Source organism: Giraffa tippelskirchi, chromosome 6, assembly GCF_054371585.1.
Source record: "Giraffa tippelskirchi isolate mGirTip1 chromosome 6, T2T-mGirTip1v1.2.pri, whole genome shotgun sequence".
NCBI classification, from domain to species: Eukaryota; Metazoa; Chordata; class Mammalia; order Artiodactyla; family Giraffidae; genus Giraffa; species Giraffa tippelskirchi.
Genome location: NC_137280.1, coordinates 127,070,195 through 127,091,825, shown reverse-complemented (window position 1 = coordinate 127,091,825; position 21,631 = coordinate 127,070,195). Strand labels below are relative to the sequence as shown.

The following is a 21,631-nucleotide window of genomic DNA, read 5'->3' as shown; positions in this document are numbered from 1 at the left end:
CGGGAGGAAGCACCAGTTCAGAACACTCCTCTGGTTTTGCCAGCTTGGAAATTAATGAACAGAACATCTCTTAGGATAGCAATACCCTAGAAAAATAGTTCTGTGGAAAGTGCTTCTGGAAAAGTGGTCAATATGTTTAACATCTTTTTCTCTCCCACTTCCTAAATGAAAGGGTAAGCAATTGAAGAATCATCGGAGACTCGAGGCAGCCAACTCTCTGTGCCCTGTGGGTAACAGGATGCCAAAAGCGAAATGTTCAAGTGTCTCTGTTTCCCAAAATGGAATTTTCTGCATTGCCCTTTTCCTAGGGAGGTAGAGAATCTTTTGTGGTTAACAGCAAAGACGTTAGAATCAGACAGCACTCAGATTAAATTACATCTCCTGAGTTTACCAACCTCAACTTCCTAATCTACAAAGTAGGTCAAGAGCACCTACTTCACTCAGCACTGTGAACATTAAATGAGCTAATGTGCATAAAACACGGTGAAACACTGTAAGCAGTTGATAAATGCTACCTGTTAATAGCATGGAAAAAACACATACCCTCTGTCGACATTCCAAAGTCTAAAGAATATTAAAGTAGAAGGTCAGTGTCTTGTGGTAATCTATCCTCTATCCTGAGTAACAGCTTGCTGATAAATGTATTTCCAGACTTTTTTTCTATCAATGTATCTAGACAAGTCAAATAATTTATTTTAATAAATGCACCATTCCATAATCTGAATTTTAAAAAGCTCAATAAACATTACATGGGGGACATTGCTTCTGCAAATATATCAAGATCTCTCTCATTCTTTTTCTTTTTTGGTTTTAAGTGCTTTTTTAAAATTTATTTTTTTATTGAATGATAATTGCTTTACAGAATTTTGTTGTTTTGTTTGTTTTCAAATCTCAACATGAATCAGTCATAGGTATACATATATCCCCTACCTTTTGAACCTCCCTCCCATCTCCCTCCCCATTCCACTCCTCTAGGTTGATACAGATCCCTGTTTGCGTTTCCTGAGCCATACAGCAAATTCCCGTTGGCTATCTATTTTACATATGGTCTCTCATTCTTTTTAAAGGCTACATAGTATTCTATGATACTTTTAATAAACTTCTTACTGAACATTTGGATTGTCTCCAGTTCTTCACCTATTATTATCAATGCTCTGGTGAACTTTTTTTTTTTTTACAGAAACATCTTTGTACTCCAGTCTATTCTTGAGGACAAATCACTAGGTCAAACGATATTTATTTATTTTTTTTGATTATTAATACTTTGGGAGTTTTTCTTTTTCTTTCTAACTTATTTTATATCGGAGTATAGGGCTTCTCTGGTGGCTCAAATGGTAAAGAATCCGCCTGCAATGTGGAAGACCTGGGTTTGATCCCTGGGTTAGGAAGATCCCCTGGAGGAGGTCATGGCAACCCACTTCAGCATTCTTGCCTGGAGAATTTTCATGGACAGAGGAGCCTGGCAGGCTGCAGTCCACGGGGTCACAAAGAGTCAGACATGACTGAGTCACTAAGCACAGCCCAGCACATAGTTGATTAACAATGCCATATTAGTTTGTACAGTAAACTGTGTACCTGGGGAGTACAGTGCATAGTACAGTACTGAGGTTTACAGTAAAGTGATTAAGTTATACATATACATGTGTCCATTCTTTTTTAGCATATATTCTTTGGGCTCCCTAGGTGGTGCTACTGGTAAAGAATCCACCTGCCAATACAGTAGACGTTTGAATTCTTTTCCAAATTCTTTTACCATGTAGGTTGTTACATAATATTGAGCAGAGTTCCCTGTGCTATACAGTAGGTTCTTGTTGGTTACCCATTTTAAATACAACAGTGTGTACACATCAATCAAAGGATGTTTACTTTTTAAAGGCTTCCGGTACCTATGCTCTAAAGGCCTTACAGAATGGTACAACCAGCTGGCATGCCCACCAGCAGAATCCTGATCATCTTTCATATTTATTGGCACTTATCTCAAGGAGAGACAAGCAGGTGTGTAAGGTCAAAAGTTACAGGCAAGCTTCTGGTCTGGGGGCAGGGTGGGGGTGTCTCCATTCATATGCCTCTCAACCCCCACAGTTCTGGGTCCTTTATAACAGACATACGTTGTAGGCTGGGGCGTGGGGTGGGTATCTGCTATTTCAGCCTGCATGGCATCTATCCTCTCATGTCCAGGGGGTTCGCTGATCTCCCTGCAGGTAAACCACCATGCTCTCATTTTATGAGCACTTTTGAAACCATCGATCAAGGTGCATTGTTATCCTCTGGGTGGGCCAAAGCGAGACCATCTTGATGCTATCTTTCCTGGGAATCTGAATCTTCAGAAGAGTGAGGCAAGGACTAAAAAACTGTAAGGGCTTTATGATCCTGCAAGTATCATCCAGAGGACCCTTTCTCATTGGTTCTCAAGTCTCCGGAACTGTCTGGCTTTGCCTTGGTTCTTCAGCTCTTCCTACCTTACCTTGAATTTCCCTGCTGCTGCTGCTGCTGCTAAGTTGCTTCAGTCGTGTCCGACTCTGTGCAACCCCATAGACGGCAGCCCACCGGGCTCCCCCGTCCCTGGGATTCTCCAGGCAAGAACACTGGAGTGGGTTGCCATTTCCTTCTCCATGCATGTTAAGTGAAAAGTGAAAGTGAAGTCACTCAGTCGTGTCCGACTCTTAGCGACCCCATGGATTGCAGCCCGCCAGGCTCCTCCATCATGGGATTTTCCAGGCAAGAGTACTGGAGTGGGTTGCCATTGCCTTCTCTGGAATTTCCCTGAGAACTTCTATTCTTTCAGTATTTTTAATATTGTTTTTGCTATTGCTATTTTAGGACAAGTTAGCCAGAGTTGATTTCAGATATTCTAAAGCAATCCCACCTGATACAGAGGGGAAAAAAATGACTTGTTCCTTTGAATATTTACTTGAAAAAAATTTTCCCTTGTTGAATTCCTGAGGGGAAAAAAGAAACAACAAAATAGTTTTCCTCCCCAAGGCCTCTGAACCTACCAACAGCAACCATTCCAAATTACTTAATATTTTATTTAAAACTTCTGATAAAATCTGCATTTTGGAAAGAATGAAAGAAGGAAAATCTCTGCCCCATAATGGATTTCACACACACATAAAATGGCTCATCCTTTTGTCCACAAGAAGCAGCACTGTTTTACTGACTTTTCTGACAATACTAGAATTCATGGGAGGGCTACCTTGGAATCTTTTTCCAAATGGATTTTACAAAAGCGAATCTGAGGCAAGGGGACAGAATTTTCTTTGTACTCTGGTAGCAACGTGGAAGGAATTTGTTTTTTCCCCTACGCACCAAGAAGATAATCAGCCCAAACACTTAGCAAAAGCAGTTCCATTTTAATCCCATCATCTTTACAAGGTTACAGGTGTCCTTGGAAACCACAATTAACCAGAGTACTCAGAGCCAGCGGCAGTGGAAATGTGCTGTATGATGCTACAGAGGCCGCCCAGGGTCACTCCCATCAACACGGAATATTATTACAGACTTCACCGTCTCCACTCATAACTCTGCAGAGCAGCAACAAGGAACACAGAGTTAGTTACTAAGTGACCACTAAGATGGTTCTTGCCTCTTCAGGCCTCTGAGTGAGACTGTGTGGGAGGCAAAGTCAATTCTGGCTTCCCATAGGACAGGGCACTGGGGGAGCTGGTTATTATTGGATTAAAGTGACTTTTAAGTGGTGACTGGAGCTACATTCTTAAGACAACACAGGATTAACTGAGATAATGTATATAAAAATTCTTTGCACAGTGTGAAGGGTTATACAGTGCAAGATGTCATCACAGCCATGCCCATCAGGCTCATTGACCGTCCTGACATGGTATATTAGGGCAGAAGCAGCTCAGACTGCACTGGGGGAATGGGGCCAACCCAATGTGCCCACAGCACCTCCTGGTGGTTCTTCCCCAGAATGGCAACTTCACCAGGCCCAGGCCCACGCCCAGCTGTAGGAAAAGTATACAAGTAACATACTTACTCCCTTCGCTCTGGCTGTCTTTGTTTGAGTTGTAGACCTGGAAAACAGAAATAACATTTACTTGTGTGCATTTTATACCACCCAACAGGTTCACTATAGAAAACCATTACCTTCTCCTTTTGCCTAGTGTGTGCTAGAAAATGGAAGGCAATTCTGGCCCCCAAATGGAAATTCCTTCTATTATTACTCACTTCCTAATATTTACTTCAGCTGTTCTTAAGTATGTGCACATCAGAGAATCACCTCTGGAGCTTTACTGTTAAAAAAAACACAGTCATATACTTCCTTTAAAAAAGAACTAATATGTGTATATAAACTAAAAGGGAGAAAAAATTTATCAGTTACAAATCATTAAGCATTAACTGCACAGCAGGCAACGGCACTAAGCAATTCACATGAATTATCTCCAATTATCTACACAACAATTCTGTTGGGTAGGAACTGTTAATATCACTGATACACAGATGCAGAATTTGAGGCTAGAGAGGTTAACTAAGGTCTCACAGCTAGTACATGGCAAAGTCTGGACAAAGATACATTACAAACTGTTAAGTGTTAACACTGCGGAATGGGACCAATAACTTTTTACTGTAAATTTAAATGTTATAAGGAGAACATACTACTTTTGCAACAGAAAATCCTTAAGTGATTAAAATCATAAAAGGGAATGTGTCCCAACATAAAACAGACAATGACACACTGGAAGAGTTGGCAAGCTTTTTCTTGTAAAGGACTAGATGGTAAATATTTTAGGCTTTGTGGGCTAAGAGGCAAAAGCCAAACCAATGATTATACAGGGACTTGAAAACAAGAGAGACCACAAATTTTCATAATTTTTTCCTGACAAAATTCAAATAGAGTAAGTTTTGAAAATACAGGTATAATATTCCTAGCAGGTAAAAATCAATCTTATTGTTTCATGGCTGTCTTTTTGGAGATGCTTGGCTTGGTTCTTCCAGGGGTTATACAGCTGGTTCTCAACTGTAAGAGTGGCCATCACAACCACTTGGAGTATATTTTCTCAGGAGTATAACTTTCTGAAATACAGATTAGACTAATCAGAAAAACAGGATTTTTATAGAGGGAGGATAGCATTTAGCTTAAATAGATTTCAAAGTGCTTCCTATCACTGAGTCAATGGCAAATGTTCACTTGTAAGTATGATGTTGAGCTCATGGGCTACAAAAAACAGGTAGTTAGTTGGATTTGGCCTGCAGGCCAGGGTTTGCCAATCCCTGATATGATGACATTATTAAGTAAGATGATAAAGCCTCTGATTTAGAAAAAAAAAAAAACATAGCTCCAAAATCTTTCTTTGGTGCTTATGATCCTATAGATATGAAAAGGCATAGGATGAAGTTGGTGATAACTTAAAAAAAATAAAAGGATATTCCAAGTGATTGTAATGGCCACTGTTGGTTGAGAACCACTTATTTAACCCTTAGAGAAACAGAGCCAAGCAACTCTGAAAAGAGAGCCATGATATCCTAAGGGGGCTTCTTATCTGCTAGTAAGTATTGGTGAGACTGATACTTACTGATACTGCTGGTCAAGAGCTAAGCAATAATTCCAACATGGCCCCCAGTTGCCTTGTGTCACTGGGTAAGTCTCTCACCTTCTCTGCATCTCAGCTGCCCCATCTATAACCTGAAGGAGTCAGCCAAGAAGGTCTCTGAATGGTCAAACAGATAATTTGACAAATCTCCCATTTTACAATCATTATTCATTTCTCAAAGATTGTACAAAGATACATAAGCACATACTGAAGGTCAGAAAGATGAGGATAAAAGGGGTTTCTATATTTTAAGCACCACTGTCTGATGAATGAAAAGGCATCAGACCAGAGGAGATAAGAATGGGGCAAAGAGAGAAGCAGAAACACAATCCTGCAGAGCCAAATGGGTATAGGTCAGACCAGTGACCCACAGTCAATGGCATGCACTACAATTGGACAGGTAGCTAAGGCAAACACAGGGGAAGAGACCATACTTAGGCAAGTACTTTTTCCGGCCATCCCTGCTCACTTCATTCCTCCCAATAAATTCACACATTCTATTCCAGAGAATCCTGCTCCTGTTTCTAACTGGCAAAATCCAGAAGGAATAGCAAAACAAAACAAAACAGGGCTTTCAGCCCTCCTTAATTAGGAGGTAAATTTGCACCAAATTACTTTCCTTTAAATGTCTCCTAAGGCCCAGGAGGCCCCTGCCTAGAACACTGAGGTATTCCCCAAACTGCAGAGGCGCGATCAATGAGCCAAAGGTGCCAGGAACATGTGCCACCCGGTACTCTGAGGCCAGGCCATTAATCTCTGTCTGGTTTGGGTAAATGAGCCAAAGAGAATGAGTTTGAAATGAAGCTAACAAACCATGCCTGCCAGAACGGCATGACTACATGGGCCGACAAGGAAGGCCCGGGTAGGGAAGCAGCCTCATCATCACACAGGCTGGATGTTGGTATGGGAACAGTGCTAAGCGGAAATGGCTTTGTTCACTGGCACTTACCAAGTGCCATGCATGACATCATCAAATCTTTTTAACCACCCTGTGGATTAGGCATTAGTGTTGTTTGCATCTTATGGATGTGGAATTGGAGGCCAGAGAGGTTACATAGTTTATCCAAGGACAGAGAGCTGGAAGGTGGTGTACTGGTCTATCTTGCTGCTGCAGGGAGGTTCCAATTGTCCTTTACTTTTCTAGGCAGTGGCAAATGCACACAACTACCAAGCTGTGCTAGTAGTCTATGGTTTATAAATACCTTCCATTCTGGCAGAAACAAAGGGCATGCAATTCACCTCTTCAGAAATGCTCAATCTGTTCTGGCAGAACCATGAGATCTCACAGTTGCCCACTAATACCAGACTGAGGTTCAGAGACAAGGGCAATTTCTGCAACTAAAAGGTCCCTTTGGCAGTGGCTTCTGCCTTAGGATTGATTAGCAGAGTTATCTCAGGTTTGTATGCCTTCAAGTAAGTCTCTAAGAGACTATATCTTAAAAGGATAGAACTCAACTCTCAAGGACTAATGCAAGGTGACATGAGTCACTCAACAATTCCTGAGTTATGACTCCAAGGAAGAATGAATCACTCAACACACGAACACAACAACCCAACTTAAGCTAAAGTCCATCCATTCTACTCAGTCAGAGTGCTCTAAAACCTGGCCCCCATAATCAAGTCTCTTTTGGCCCTCTGGCTTCCTATAGTACTTTCATTCAGGGATGCACTAGTTTCAGCTGAACTCTGTACATGAGGATTTGTTAAATATCCATACCACTGAATATTTGTTTTCAAGTGTATACTTCTAGAGAATACAAACTACAGATTTACTTTATGTTATCAGGGTCCACTTGAGATTCATTATAAAATAATTACAACAGCAATAACAGATTTAATACAAAGGATGATGACAAAAGACTTATCATGTGTCAGACACCACTCTGAGCACTCTAAAACACATTATCTTGTTTAGTCCTCACACCAACCTAATTATTCCTGACATATAGATGAGAAAACTGAGGCATTAGAGAGGTTAGGTCATTTGCTCAAGGTTAGGCAGCTGGAATTGGGCAGAATCCAGACAAAACTCCTACAGTCCATCCCCAAAGCCCAAACTCTTAACCACTAACCACGTGATACGTAAGACATGATGATGATGATGATAAAGGTGATGAGATGTCATGGGCAGCTAGGGAAGGTGAGTCACTGGCATAAAGAATTTGCCATGAGTCAGAAAATGAAACTGGGAAATGCCTTTTGATTCCAGCCTGAAGCATTCACCACTAACTCATGTGACCAGCTGGCATCTAACCGAGAAGTAACACTTCATATTCTTTGAACCATGGGGCTCAATTCTGAAGATAAACACCAGGGCAGGAAAGTAGGTCTTTGATACAAATCACAGGGTACTGCAATTCTGTGAGACCTCACCCAGAAGCAACAATGGGAGTACAATTTAATTAAATCAAAGGAGGGTGAGGAAAGCCTTCATATGCTCTTATTGCACTAAGATGTGATTTTGCAATCAGTTCTATTCACTGATGAGCCAATTCAATTTACGTGTCCCTAGAGAATTAAGAGAGCGGAGTTATTTGGGTTCCCAGAATTTTTTCACGGCTGTCCTTTATCACCATTATCCAGGCCTTACCAAGAAAGCACAGGAATTTTTTAACTTATAAATTAAAGGCATAAGTAAAGCAATAATTAGACAAAGCAATCTCACTTTTCCCTCTGACACACAGCTGCACTAACACTTGGCCACATCACATTTTGGATCATAATTTGCACAAAAGGAAAGTGCTGGAGAAATAGGTTCACGGGCAAATTCACTTAAAACTGCTGCTCCTATCTCAACCACATGTGAATTCACATTTAAGCTTTGTCATTCTCAGAGGTCTCTTCCAAGTAGCTTGGAACATCTAAACTCTCCCCGCCCCGCTGTTCCTCTTATGCGTCCATGTGGAGAAATACAAAACAGAACTACCTGCCCATACTCCAAAACATTACCCAAGCTGGCTCTACACCATCAGAGACAATTTGTGTCCCTCCTCTCTGTGTGACACAATGGATCCACCATCACTAAGGCTTGCTCTTTTAAACTGTCAGGGGTGACAGATTTATGTTCGTATGCTGCTTAGGTTCAAAGCCTAGCTCTACCAGTTACTGGCTATAGAGTTCAATCACTTCACATCTCTAAACCTCAGTCTTACCTAGTCTAAAAGAGGGACATTAATATTCCCTGTCTCTTTGGGTCATTGTGAAAATTAAATAAGACAATAGATAGAAAACATTTAACATAGACGGTAGAATACAAATTCTATGGCCCATAGAGCATTCTGTAAAGATGGCCTTTCATCACCATCACCACCCCTCCCTTTTCCTTCTCTTCAGACTTATCCTCTATGGGATAAATGGCTAAGCACAGGTCTGTGGTTTGAGGGATACAGTGACAGCGACCTTATTAGCCTTGCAATTTAACCAAATGAAACTAATTAAAGGACTAAAAGAAAGGAGACCATCTAAAATCAACTTGCAGAGCAATAGTTGTCAATATTTTTTAAAACATCAGTTAAACATAAAAGTAACTACTCACCACACTTTTTTATCACCAATTATGTGCCAGGCACCACCCTCAGCATATACATGAATTATTTTATTTCATCCTCAAGCTTATGGGGTACTACTACTGCCTCCACTTTATACCATCATGTAGATTAAATAAGTTTCCAAAAGTTATAAAAGCCAACAAGTTGGAGAGCTGTCTAGTCTAGATTTGTATTCAATCACAACTTCATATGACTCCTCCACCCAGTCCAATGGAAAAAAAAGTTTGGCAATCAACAAAGAACTCAAAAGAAGCTAAGCAGTAATTAAAATGGCAACAACACAACCATTATGTAAGAACAGAATTTCCACCCAATTTAAACATAACAGTAATTCTATAAACTTTCAATTAATACAAGTATGGCAGTAACTGAAAACCACAACCAGCTGGAGACACTTTGGGATGCTCAAAAAATATCCTTCATAAAAGCTAACAGCACAGAGAGAACTGGCAGCAGTGCCCAGGATGGTGTGGTAGGCAGATTTGTGAGTAGAGCACCATATTTGAATTTAAACAGGCTTAACATATAGACTTTCAGTAACACCCACGAGAAGTAAGACACCCTCATTTGTGCACCACCAACCAATAATGGATATGAATTTTTGGATCAAGGAGACCCTCTCTTCTCATACCAATGTTTTCATAGGTCAGTCTTTCAAGGCAAAAGAAATAAAAGCAAAAATAAATAAATAAACAAATGAGACCTAATCAAACTTACTTGTTCAGTCACTAAGTCATGTCTGATTCTTTGCAACCCTATGTACTGCAGCACGCCAGGCTTCCCTGTCCTTCACCGTCTCCTGGCATTTGCTCAAACTCATACTCATTGAGTCAGTCTGCCAAACTTACAAGCTTGCACAACAAAGGAAACCATTAACAAAACGGAAAGACAACCTATGGGAGAAGATATTCACAACTGACAAGGGCTTAATTTACAAAATATACAGACAGCTCATACAATTTCATAACAACAACAACAAAAAACCAACCCAACTGAAAAATGGGCAGAAAAGAAGAGAAATAGACATTTCTCCAAAGGAGACATACTTTGGCCACCTGATGCCAAGAGTCGACTCATTAGAAAAGACCCTGATGCTGGAAAAGATTGAAGGCAAGAGAAGGGGAAGACAGAGGATGAGATGGTTGAATGGCATCACTGACTCAATGGACATGAGTTTGAGAAAGCTCCTGGAGATGGTGAAGGACAGGGAGGCCTGGTGTGCTGCAGTTCACGGCGTTGCAAAGCGTCGGAAACAACTGAGTGACTGAACAACAACAAGGCACATGAAAAGATGCTCATCACTGCTATAGCTATGAGAGAAATGGAAATCAAAACCATAGTGAGTTACCACCTCACATCAGTCAGAATGGCCATCATTTAAAAATATCTACAAATAACAAATGCTGGGAAGGGTGTAGAGAAAAGGAAACCCTTCTACATGTTGGTAAGAACGTAAATTGGTGCAGCCACTATGGAAAATAGTATGGAGGTTTCTTCAGCAACTAAAAATAGAGCTGCCATATGATCTAGCAATCCCATTCCTGGGCATATATCCAGAGAAAACTTTAATTTGAAAAGATATATGCACCCCAAGTTCATAACAGCACTATTTACAATAGCCAAGACATAGAAGCAACCTAATGTCCACTGACACGTGAATGGATAAGATGTGGTACATATATACAATGGAATATTACTCGGCCACAAAAAGGAATGAAATAAGGGCATCTGCAGCAACATCTAGATCCATTTAGAGATTATCATACTAAGTGAAGTAAGTCATAAAGAGAAAGACAAATACCATGTGATATCACATATGCCTGGAACCTAAAATATGACACAAATTAACTTCTTTACAAAAGAGAAACAGATTCATAATACAGAGAACAAATATACAGTTACCAAAGGGGAAAGGGTGTGAGGCGGATAAGTTGAGAGTTTGGGATTAGCAGATACAAACTGCTATATATAAAAGAAAAACAACAAGGTCTGACGCTGTATAGCACAGGGAGCTACGCTGCAATAAAGTATATATACTGCAATAAAGTATAATGGAAAAAAATGAATTGTTTGAATCTTAAGCCTGTGGCGATAAAATCAGTTTAAAGAGCTTGGAGTAAATGAGGATATGTCTCAACTCGAGGAGCCAGAGCTGGGGAGTTACTATTGGTTCCTCCTTCTCCCATTAGAAATATGCCTCTTGTCACCACAGTCTGAGTGACAGAAGGTGATGAGAGAAGGAAGTAAAATGGCTGCTGCTGCTTTTCTAATTCTCACCTGGCAGCACTTCCTCTGGCTTGCCCTTTCCACTGCTACCAGTATTGCATCTGCTGTTTTAGGGAGGCTCTTTCAAAAGTGAAACCAATAAACACATGTCTGATGGCTCTTCCCCATGACCTGTTCCTAAACAAACCTGAAGACCCTGCTCTTGCCCTCTTACATGAAAAGAGGTTTAGTAACTGGAATACAGCAGGCCACTCAATATTGATTGGATGAATGTTTGTGAGTAGAGGAATAAAAGAGATATAAATTTTTTAACAATCTCCAAGTTGAAGCAACAAGGACAATGCATTGATGGATCAACCAGGCAGAAAGTAAGCCAGATCTATCATTGCCAGGTGAGTATGCCTCATTCTTCTCAACACCTGGCAAACTCACTAAGAATCTTCACCTTAGAGAGAAAGAGAAATACACAATTCAGGTCTTATTACAAGACAATAAAAGGCAGATTTATCTTACTTGGCTTAACTTCAGGCTGTCAAAACCCTTCACAAAGTCATTAATTTTCTATAGCACACTGATTAATGCTAGCTCTACACCCAACAATTGACCACAAATGCTGCTAATGCTAGTCCATGGCGTCATCAGGAAGGGGCTATTGTAATTCAAGGTACCAAGGCTCCCTCCCCCATGCAACAGAGGCACCTTAGGAGGAAGGCACTCTCTTGGAAAGCGGCCCAGCACAAGTGATTAAATGGCCGTGCTCCCAAAGTCAGCTGAATAGTCTTTGACTCCTGTAGACTTGCTCAGCAGCACACCAGCTCACTGGTGACTAAAAATGACCACCTGCTCTTCAACATGATTATGACGATGATGATGAATAGAAAAACACACTTTCTGTTCCATTAATTCAAGCATTGTCTGCTGCTTGAATTAAAGGCTCTAAAAGGGCTTATTTCTTGTACAGTTCCTCAGGAACACCAGGGGGGAAGCAAAGTACTCAGAACACCTGCTCCTGTTTCCTCTGCTCAGTACCCATGCTTTCTATGTCCAGGGACTCTGCCCTCATTTTCCTTGGGAGCCACCCCACCACCAAGTCCTTGCTGTTTGGGGCAGGAGGTGGGGGTGGGGGGCTGAGCCTAATCCCACCTTTGGGTGTGGCCAGAGGATCCAGACCTGGCATCCCAGTGCGCATGTGATTCTCCCCAGGCCAAATGCAGTCGATAGGATTTGTGTTTAAACTTTTCTATTACACCAGTAGGGAATGAGGTCTTCTTAGAACAGGACGCATGCTTGGAGCTTCTGTAGCTGACTCTGCCACCACAGACACAAAGACTGAGTACAGGCCAAAGGAAAGTGGAGTGATGATATGAAGGGAGACCAGACTTTAAGGGCACTATCTGAGCCACCAGAATGTAGCTTAGTGTCATCCCTGCTCTTTCCACAAGTGAACCAGCAAGATTCTTTTTTTTTTTTTAATTGTGTTTCTATTGCTTGCAGCCAAGAGCTCTGGCAAAAAAAAAAAAAAAAGCTAATGAGAGAAAAGCCTAATTAAGCTTTTTAGGGAACTCTTAAATGAAGAACAAAGAAAAATCCGCAACACAATAGAGAAGGGACGTAAATTCATTCATCCTTGATTTTCCCCCTTCTTTCTCTTTCCTTCTACTTCACATATCCAACCAGTGCCAGGATTTATCACTGTCTTGCATCCTGACTCTATCCCTCATCCCCACTTCTCTTTCACTGCTCGAGGTCAGGCTGTCTTCTCATTTGGATCTCAACACTGGTCTTCTCCCTGGTCTTGCTGACTCCTCTCTCTCTGCTCTAATCTATCTGACACACTGCTCCTGGAAAATGTGTTGCCCTAAACCACAGCTCTGGCTGGAGAACAAACTTCAAAACATCACAATACTGGTCCTTCAAATACTCAAAGGGCTATCATGTCCTGTCCGAGAAGGGGAAGACTTACTTTCATCTCTGAATGGAGATGAAAGTCAGGGTGGAGTCCCAGGAAAGTAGATTTCAACTGGACGAAAATAACTGGTAGTTAGGAGCTCTTCCTGGTCCACTGAAGCAGGGAGGCTGGCTGAATGTCATTCCCATACATAAGACTAAGCCCCGTTTCGTCCAGAAGGCAACCCTGGGCATTCCTGGGCTGATACAGTCAGCTTCGTTCATTATTGTTAGCCCATCCTTTCACCTATACAAGACTTGGATGAAATCCAGAACAAGGGGAAATGGAGGTAGTTGAGGCAAAGTGGAGTGGTGGACAGAATCAGCTGTGCACCCTGGAGACTTGGCATAAAGGCCTGGTTCCATGGGCCTTTCTGGCTGTGGGCCTTCAGATGGTTATTTAACATTTGAGCCTGTTTTTTTCTTATAGTAAAGTACAGCTAAGTAATAATATCTGTGGGAGTAATGGGAGGATTAGAAGTAGTTTCACAGTGCCTGAAAGTGCTCAAAAATGTCATTTCCCTTTCTTCTACCTTCATGAAGAGTTCCTACCTTACTTAACGGCTGCAGACCTCCCTACTATAATCTCTCTCTGATCTCTCACTGCTCTAACAGCCTATTCTATAGAATTTAACGCTTCAGGATACAACTTAGCATTTTTCATTATTCCTCATCTCCAAATAACTCCCCAATGGCTAGTTTTCCCTTACACTTCCATGGGGGATCACCCGGCTTCTAACACAGGGCTAGGCATATATACGGTCCAAGAAATCGCCTCTGAGGGACAGGAGCTTAAAACACGGGATCCAAATTCTCTTGTCTGAATCTTCCTCAGTGGATCAGGAGCTGGTCATAATTACCTTGATGAGCAGATTATTCTTAAAGCAGCACTTCCCACTTTGAGTCTTGCTGGCATTTACTACCCTTCCCTGTCAGAAATTACAAATGAAGCCAACAGAATTTCAATGGAAAAGGTGAAACAGCTCCTCTTGGAGTATATAGGTGGCAGGGTCCACCCAGATATCCAGTGGAGGCGTAAGTTAACTACTTTAACCAGCTTCATGAGCAAAATGTTTCTGGGACTATTAACCCTGAGTGTTGTCGGTGGGTGCTTCCCCTCTGCCACAGCACTTTGATTTGCATGTTATATAAACACTGTTGTCATAGTTATAATTCAGGAAGCTTTGTTGCTTGACCTCAAGAAAAAAATTTAACCTCAAATCAGGGTAACACTGACTCTCGAGACCACAATAGACCATCAGTGGGTAAGAGCTGCCAAATTCCTTTAAGCTTCTAGGAGGAACTACTATATTTGGGGTAACAAGCAAGCAACAAGAAGAGGAAACTCTGCAACATTATGCAATTTCCTTGCATTTCATATTCAGAAATCCTGAAAACCCCTATAAGCAACTTCCCTAGCTTTCAACCCAAGATCGGAGTCACAGCCAATGTAAACAAAAACTGAACACAAAAGAGGAAAAAAGAAACCTAAGTAATGTACAAGTCAGAGAATGTTTCAGGAAAATTTTAAAGGCAACAGAAAGCACTCAAGTTCACTTGGTATCAAATGCACGACAGTTAAACAGATGGCGTGTGAGCTGACAGGTATGTAGGATGTGGCCGGCTCATAATGGGAGGAGTCTTCTGGCTTTAAAATTTCCTGGCTTCATGCTCATGAAACACTTAAAAGGGTGTGAACCCATTAGTCCATCAGCCTGGTGTCTCTGTAGGGAGAGGGGATCACCTCCCCATTCTCCAAAGACAGTATTCTTAAACAGATTAGGTCTTTCTGTGTTCCTCTCTCTCCCAGCTCCTCTCTTTCTCTCTGTCTTTGGAAATAGTGACACAGCACCATCAGCAAAAGAAGGAACCTTGTTCTTTTGTACTTTGGAAAATTGCAAATGAGAAACTCCTTGGTCCCATATACATGATCCCAAAGTGGGACGTGTAAGGTCCTGCTGCCAGAGCAGGGCCCTGCCCAGGAGGAAGGGCAGCCAGAGGGTGAGACAAGGGACAGAATCACTCCTTCCACCTTCCAGTCCCTCTGTCCTTCAGAGGACTTAAGCAAGCGGCTTTTATACTGAGCTCATTAATCTGCACAATGCATCTTTGTGAGGCAGGAGGTGAATTTATCCGACATAGACACAGGTGACTTCTTTCTTTGCCTCAGACAACTGCGAAGTCAGAGTACCGCATTTCCAGACAGATGACTCAAAACCAAGCTCCCTTAGATGTAGGACCTCTCCTAAATTTATAGGAATAATCCTGATGCCAACCCATGGATATGCAGCAAGGAGTCTTGGGAATAGCCACCCTGACTTCCTTGCTCTGAAGCTGGTAGAGAGGGGATCCCTACCTCTATGACATAAGGAATCTCTGTATTTTCCTATAATCTCCAATGAATGGAATGTGGTTTGCAAAGAAAAGTAGATTCTATTGGGTTGGCCAAAATGTTCATTCAGAGTTTTCTGTAAGAGCTTATGGAAAAAACAAAATGAACATTTTGGCCAACCCAATAGAATTCTTTCTGGTTCTACAGAGGCTAAAAGTTACCAAGTTGAGCCCTTCCTCAACTCCACACAGTGTGAAAGGGAGGAGGTTTATCAAGATTCCATAGCGCTTCCCGCACAGCAATGGTGGTAAAGGGTAAGGGTGGGACCTTGGAAAATGACCTCCATTCCTCAGGTGTTAATATATTGTTACATCTGCCTTATCACATATCTAGCCATCTCTCTCATTCACCAACACAGTTTACTTCTTTAATAAATTTTAAAGTAAGTTGCAGATATCAGGTCTTCCCTTCTAAATGCTTTGGTAAGCTTATTACTCACTAAGGTTCAATATTATCAGTCTTTTAAGGCAAAAGTTACCTACAGTGAAATGCACAGTTCTTAAGGAAGTTGTGACAAAGTCATGTATGAAGGTGTCCTGAACCCATATCAAGGTAGAGACTTTTCCATCCCTTTAGACAGTTCTCTCAGGTCTCTCCATTTTACCCCCAAAACACAAACACAAAACACACACACCCATGCACAACCACTGCGCTATATTTTCATTTGCTCTCACCGTTAGCTTTGCCTGTTCAAGAACATCATACAAATGGCATCATACTGACCATACTCTCTATGGCTGCCTATTTCACTCAACATAAAATTTTCGAGATTCATTCACATTGTGGCCTGAATTAATACTCTGACTCTTTCACTGTTGAGTAATATTTTATTATTTGACTATATTGCTGTTGATTGACTCTCCTGTTGATAGACATCTAGGCTGTTCTCCCTCTTTGGCTATTATAAATAAAGTTGCTCTGAATGTCTTTGCATAAATCTTTTTGAAGACCTACCTCTTCATTTTCTCTTGTGTAAATATCTCAGGGTGGAACTGCTGGATTATGAGGTGGGCATTTTTATTTGTTGTTAAATAAGAAACTGCCAAGATCTTTTACCAAATGTTCATTTACAATCCCACCAATAACGTAGGAGAGTTCTAAGTGCTCCACATACTCACCAACATGTTGTATTGTCAGTCTTTTAATTTTAGCCATTCTGGTGGCTATGTAGTAGTATCTCATCATGGTTTTAAGATGCATTTCCCTGATGACTAGTGATGTTGAGTATGTTTTTCTTATGCTTACTAGACATTCTTAACCCTCCTTCATGAGGTGTTTCTTTAAGTCTTTTGTCCATCTTTTAAATGAACTGTTCTTTTTATTATTGAGTTTTATGAACTGTCTCTACATTCTGGACATAAGTCCTTTGTCAGATGCATGTTTTGCAAATATTTTCCCCCCTACTGTGGCTTGCCAATTTACTTTCTCAATGGTGCTTTTTGATAAGCACATGTTTTTAATTTTAATTAAGTCAAAATTTTCATTTTGGGGTAGGGCTATTGCTTTCTGTATCTCATTAAGAAACCAATGCTAAACCCAGATTGCAAAGATTTTGTCCTGTGCTTTCTTTTGGAAGGTTTATAGTTTTAGTTTTTATGTTTATGTTTCATCTTGAATTAATTTCCCTACTTTGTAAACATAATTTACAGCTGCTTCTGAGTCACAGCCTAGATTTGGAACTCGCTGGTTTAAAATACAAATTTAGGACAAGGAGCCCTAACACACTTCACTCCCATTTTCCCCACCCCCAGAAAGCTATCAAATATAATTGATCCACATCACTTTTGGGAGTCTGCACATTGTTAGAAAACTAATACATGCTCTGTACCACTAATACACGCTCTGTACCCCCAGCTCAGGACAGGGCGTAAGAATGCTGAAGTTTGTAAAGACCTATATACATGCTCAAGACTAATACTCAGGGTATACAGCTAAACACATAGCTGTGATCTGAATAGTCAGGGAGCCTGAAGCTGACAAGTAGAGTGGTCTTGACCAGCTACTGACTTTCTGTATGACCCTGATCTGGCCTCTCCCTCTCTCTGGACTTAATTTCCTAGTCCATCAAAGAGGTGCTGGAAACAGAGCTGCTTAAAAAAATTCAACTCCCTTATTATTACTACTTCACATTTTTAACACACCACCATCAAAAGTAAACTTCTGTGGCCTAAAGGGCTCATGTCAACACTCCACTCACTTTAAGGATTTCCCATTACAATGGAAGGGTAGCACCTTATATCTTATCAGCAATCTGCTAAATTGGGATTTGCTGACAATTAAGAATGAGGTCCTGGAAATTTAGAGGAACAGGGACTAAGGACTGAAAAGGAAAAGGAGGCAGGGTTGGAAGGCTGCTGATCAAAGGCCAGCTCAGCTTACTGAACACTATGGTTTAAAATTGACCAGGAAGAAAGAGGCTGTTATTAGTGTTCATGTCAAAAGCACAAAGTGCCCAACCCAAGATTCTCTTGCTTCTTCTTCAGAGAAAGCCAAAGCACTCTGTACACAGAGCCATGGAGCTAGTTATGAGCACAGCCAGCTGCCAAAGTCAACTGGGAGGGCTAAGCTCACTTGGTCCCCTCCCCAGAGTGGTGGACAGAAGAGATTAGGACATGCTTTACTTCTGATCTGAATTTGAGAGCGTGGCAGGTAAACACACAAACCAAAGGCTGCTTCTGGGCCCTTTCCTACAGCACTTGATATGGTTAGTAGGCACTTGATAGCCTGTGTCCTTTAAAAATTCATCTCTTCTGAACCCTTCCAGCCCTGCTCCATAGGCAACACTGCAGCTTCTTCTACCCTGTACTAATCTTCTTTAACTTTGGGGTGGGGGGAGGGAAGTATTTACACATAAATATTATAAATGAATATAAAATCATCATAAATACAAAGTAATCATAAATATAAAACATACTGATACATACATATTTTTACACAGTCCAGTCTCATTATTCACAGTAATTATGTTTTTAAAGTCATCACAAACACTAAACCAGTGATCATAGGGAAAATACAGGGTTAAATTCCTACAAGCCTCTGGTGACAATATTTTCATCAACCGATCAGTATATAACCCTGTTTTACGTGTTTCTGTTTCAAGATACCTTATCTAATATATACCACTAATTCATTATCATTGAACTCATGGTACAGCACTGTAACTTATGCCTGAACGAAGCTCACCTAACACTTGTTTGCTCAATAAGGCACAACACAGCCTTCCTGTGCTTAAGAACAGTAGTCAGCACCTTCAGCACTGTGCAGAGGGTCATTTTAAACAGTGAAACCAACAGCAAAGCACAAAAACCCAAAATATACTAAAATATTAAATGTACTAAATAGCAAAAAGAATACTTATTTATGGTATGATGACTGAAAGAAGCCAGAGGGTCACCTTGTCCACCCTCAGCTGGGAACATATGTATTGAGCAACTGAAGTTTTTCTCTGCTCTGCACACATGTATAAATGACCGTGAAAGCACCACAAACATTGATTTTGAGTTACAAGGAAATTTCAGCAAGTAGGTGAATTCACAAATACAGAATCTGTGAATAACAGGGATCAATTGTATGTACATACACATGAAATATTTTGAGCATAAAAGTACAAAAAAATGATTTAAGTCATAATGCAGATTTTACAGATATTAGCAGTTTTCTAAATTTGTTTCTGAAATCTCAAAGAAACTGAATATCACAGTTCCTTAACCTTATCTCTATCCCTTTCTCCCTGTACCCCAAAGATGGTGTGTACATTCCATGTTTTAATACTTCTACTACACATGCACATGTTTACAGACAACACTTTTTGATCATATCTATTCCTTCCTTTTCAGTCCCAAGACTACTTTTGAGGAGTTAGTACCTCCTACTTGTAATGTCTTCAAATGTTTTTAAAATGTACATAGATAGCTTATACCATATACACATATATCTGATCCTGAAAATTGCTTCTTCACTTACCATTACATTTGTAAGATTTATCAACATTGATACATACAGATCAAATTCATTCATTTTATCCATGACAAAGTATGCTATTACTAGTCCATTGTATATATGTCCGTAACAATATAGGTTATTCTCAATTTTTCACTACTACAAACCACACTGCAATGAACAACCTTTTACGTGTCTCCTATTGTACTCATGTGTGTTTCTTGGCAACAGAATCAGCAAACCACAGCTGGTGGGCCACATCCAGTTGGTCCTGTGTAAGTAAAGATTTTTTGAAAACAGCCCTGCTCAATCACAGATGGTCCGTGCTTGCTTTCGCGCTACGACAGCAGGGCCAAGTCATTTCAACACAGATCACTGGAGGCTATGTGCACGTTCAGCCTTACTAGGTTTTGGATGGATTTTCCAATTTATACTCCACCAGGAGTATACTTTGAGAATTCCTTGGCTTACTCTAAAAATTCCCAAAGCTCCTTCCTTAGCTCTCTTTATCACACTCTCCTTCCACACACAACACTGGGAAATTTCATCCATTTCTGCAGCTTCAACAAATGACTCTATGCAGATGGCTTCCCACCTCTAAACATGCAATCTCAACCTCGCCCCTGCTTTGTGAGGAGCACATCTCCATTTCTTACTATTGTCAGTCCTCTCCACTTGGGAATTTCCCTGAATCTCAAACCCAGCATCCATTCCTCCTCTCACCACCATGAAAGGTTTCTTGAGACAATGAGAGGAGTAACACTTTAAAACTTGTGAATAGGCAGCTAAATGAGAACTTGTTTTCAGTTGGCTGACACAAGGTCATTTAATAGGAAAAAGAATACACAGACCTATTTTCACACAGCAACTCTGCTCCTTTCTAGTTGTGATACCTCTCTATGGCTCAAATCTCCCATCTGCAATATAGAGACTACTCCACACAAATTGAGAGATGAGACATCAGCAGGGAAGCAGCTGGCACAGTGCCCAGCACACATAGTAGTTAATAACCACAGTCTTAGTCAATGGCATCACTTTAATCTCGGTAACTTGGATCTAAAACCTAAAAATCCTGTCTTTACTCCCACATCTCATCAGGTGACAATAACTATATTTTATTTTCAAAGTGATGATCATATCTATTCCTTCCTTTTCAGTCCCAAGACTACTTTTGAGGAGTTAGTACCTCCTACTTGTAATGTCTTCAAACTGGTTCAAACTGGTTTGACTTTTACCCTTCCCCTTGCCAATACATCCTTCATGTGGCCAAAGCTCTGAAATCACTTCTGCTTCAAAACCTTTGTGGTCAAATCACTCCCTGACAGTACAATGTCCAAATTTCTATCTCAGGCCTCTGGCAAGCTGGCCCCAGCATTTCTTACTTCCCACTTCCTCTTCCCTAACCTCATGTCCAAGCTACACTCAGTGACTATGCCTGCCACAAGCTATTCTGTCTAAGAAACTTTGTTCCTGTATTTCTGGCAAAGAAAGGCTTTCTATCCATCTCTGCCTATGTATAGCCCTCAAAGCCCTACTTAAATGTGCCTGCTCTCCTAAGCTGTCCTCAACTCCCTTGTCTAAAATCATCTCCTCTATTTCAAAGCCCTGTGTTTACACCTCACATGCATCATTTTCACTCTGAAATAAAGGCAAGGCAATATATTTCTTTGTAGATCCCAGAGGGCCTTGTGCACAGCTGGCACTCAAAAACATTTGATGAATGACCTTATGAATCAAAGCCACTGAAAATGTTGTTAATGCACATCCTAGACTCAGTTTACATTAACTTAGAAAGTGCCAATCAAATCACTGAAAGAAGCTAGGAAATGACAAAAGAGTTTACTATTTAGAGAACCTTTCAAACCTGGGAAGAGCAAACTGCCATCTGTCTATCAGCAGTTTAAGTATCAAACTGCTCACTTACAGTTTTGCTCACACCAAGGTTAAGCAGTGAGCAGCAGGCCCAGGCACAGAACATACCCTTCTCACTCCTGGAAGTGTGTCAGCCATGGAAAAAAAACAGGGTGACT

At 40.9% G+C, this 21,631-nt stretch overlaps 1 protein-coding gene across 50 annotated transcripts in view; it reads right to left on the bottom strand.

The window, feature by feature from the left end:
* Positions 1-21,631, bottom strand: part of ARHGAP26 (Rho GTPase activating protein 26) — a 556,769-nt gene that overhangs the window by 205,030 nt on the left and 330,108 nt on the right. For all 50 annotated transcript variants that reach the window (XM_081504651.1, XM_081504686.1, XM_081504653.1 and 47 more), the window contains one exon: positions 3,995-4,031. In XM_081504651.1, coding sequence (XP_081360777.1) covers positions 3,995-4,031 — 37 coding nt within the window. The remainder of the gene's footprint in view (positions 1-3,994; positions 4,032-21,631) is intronic.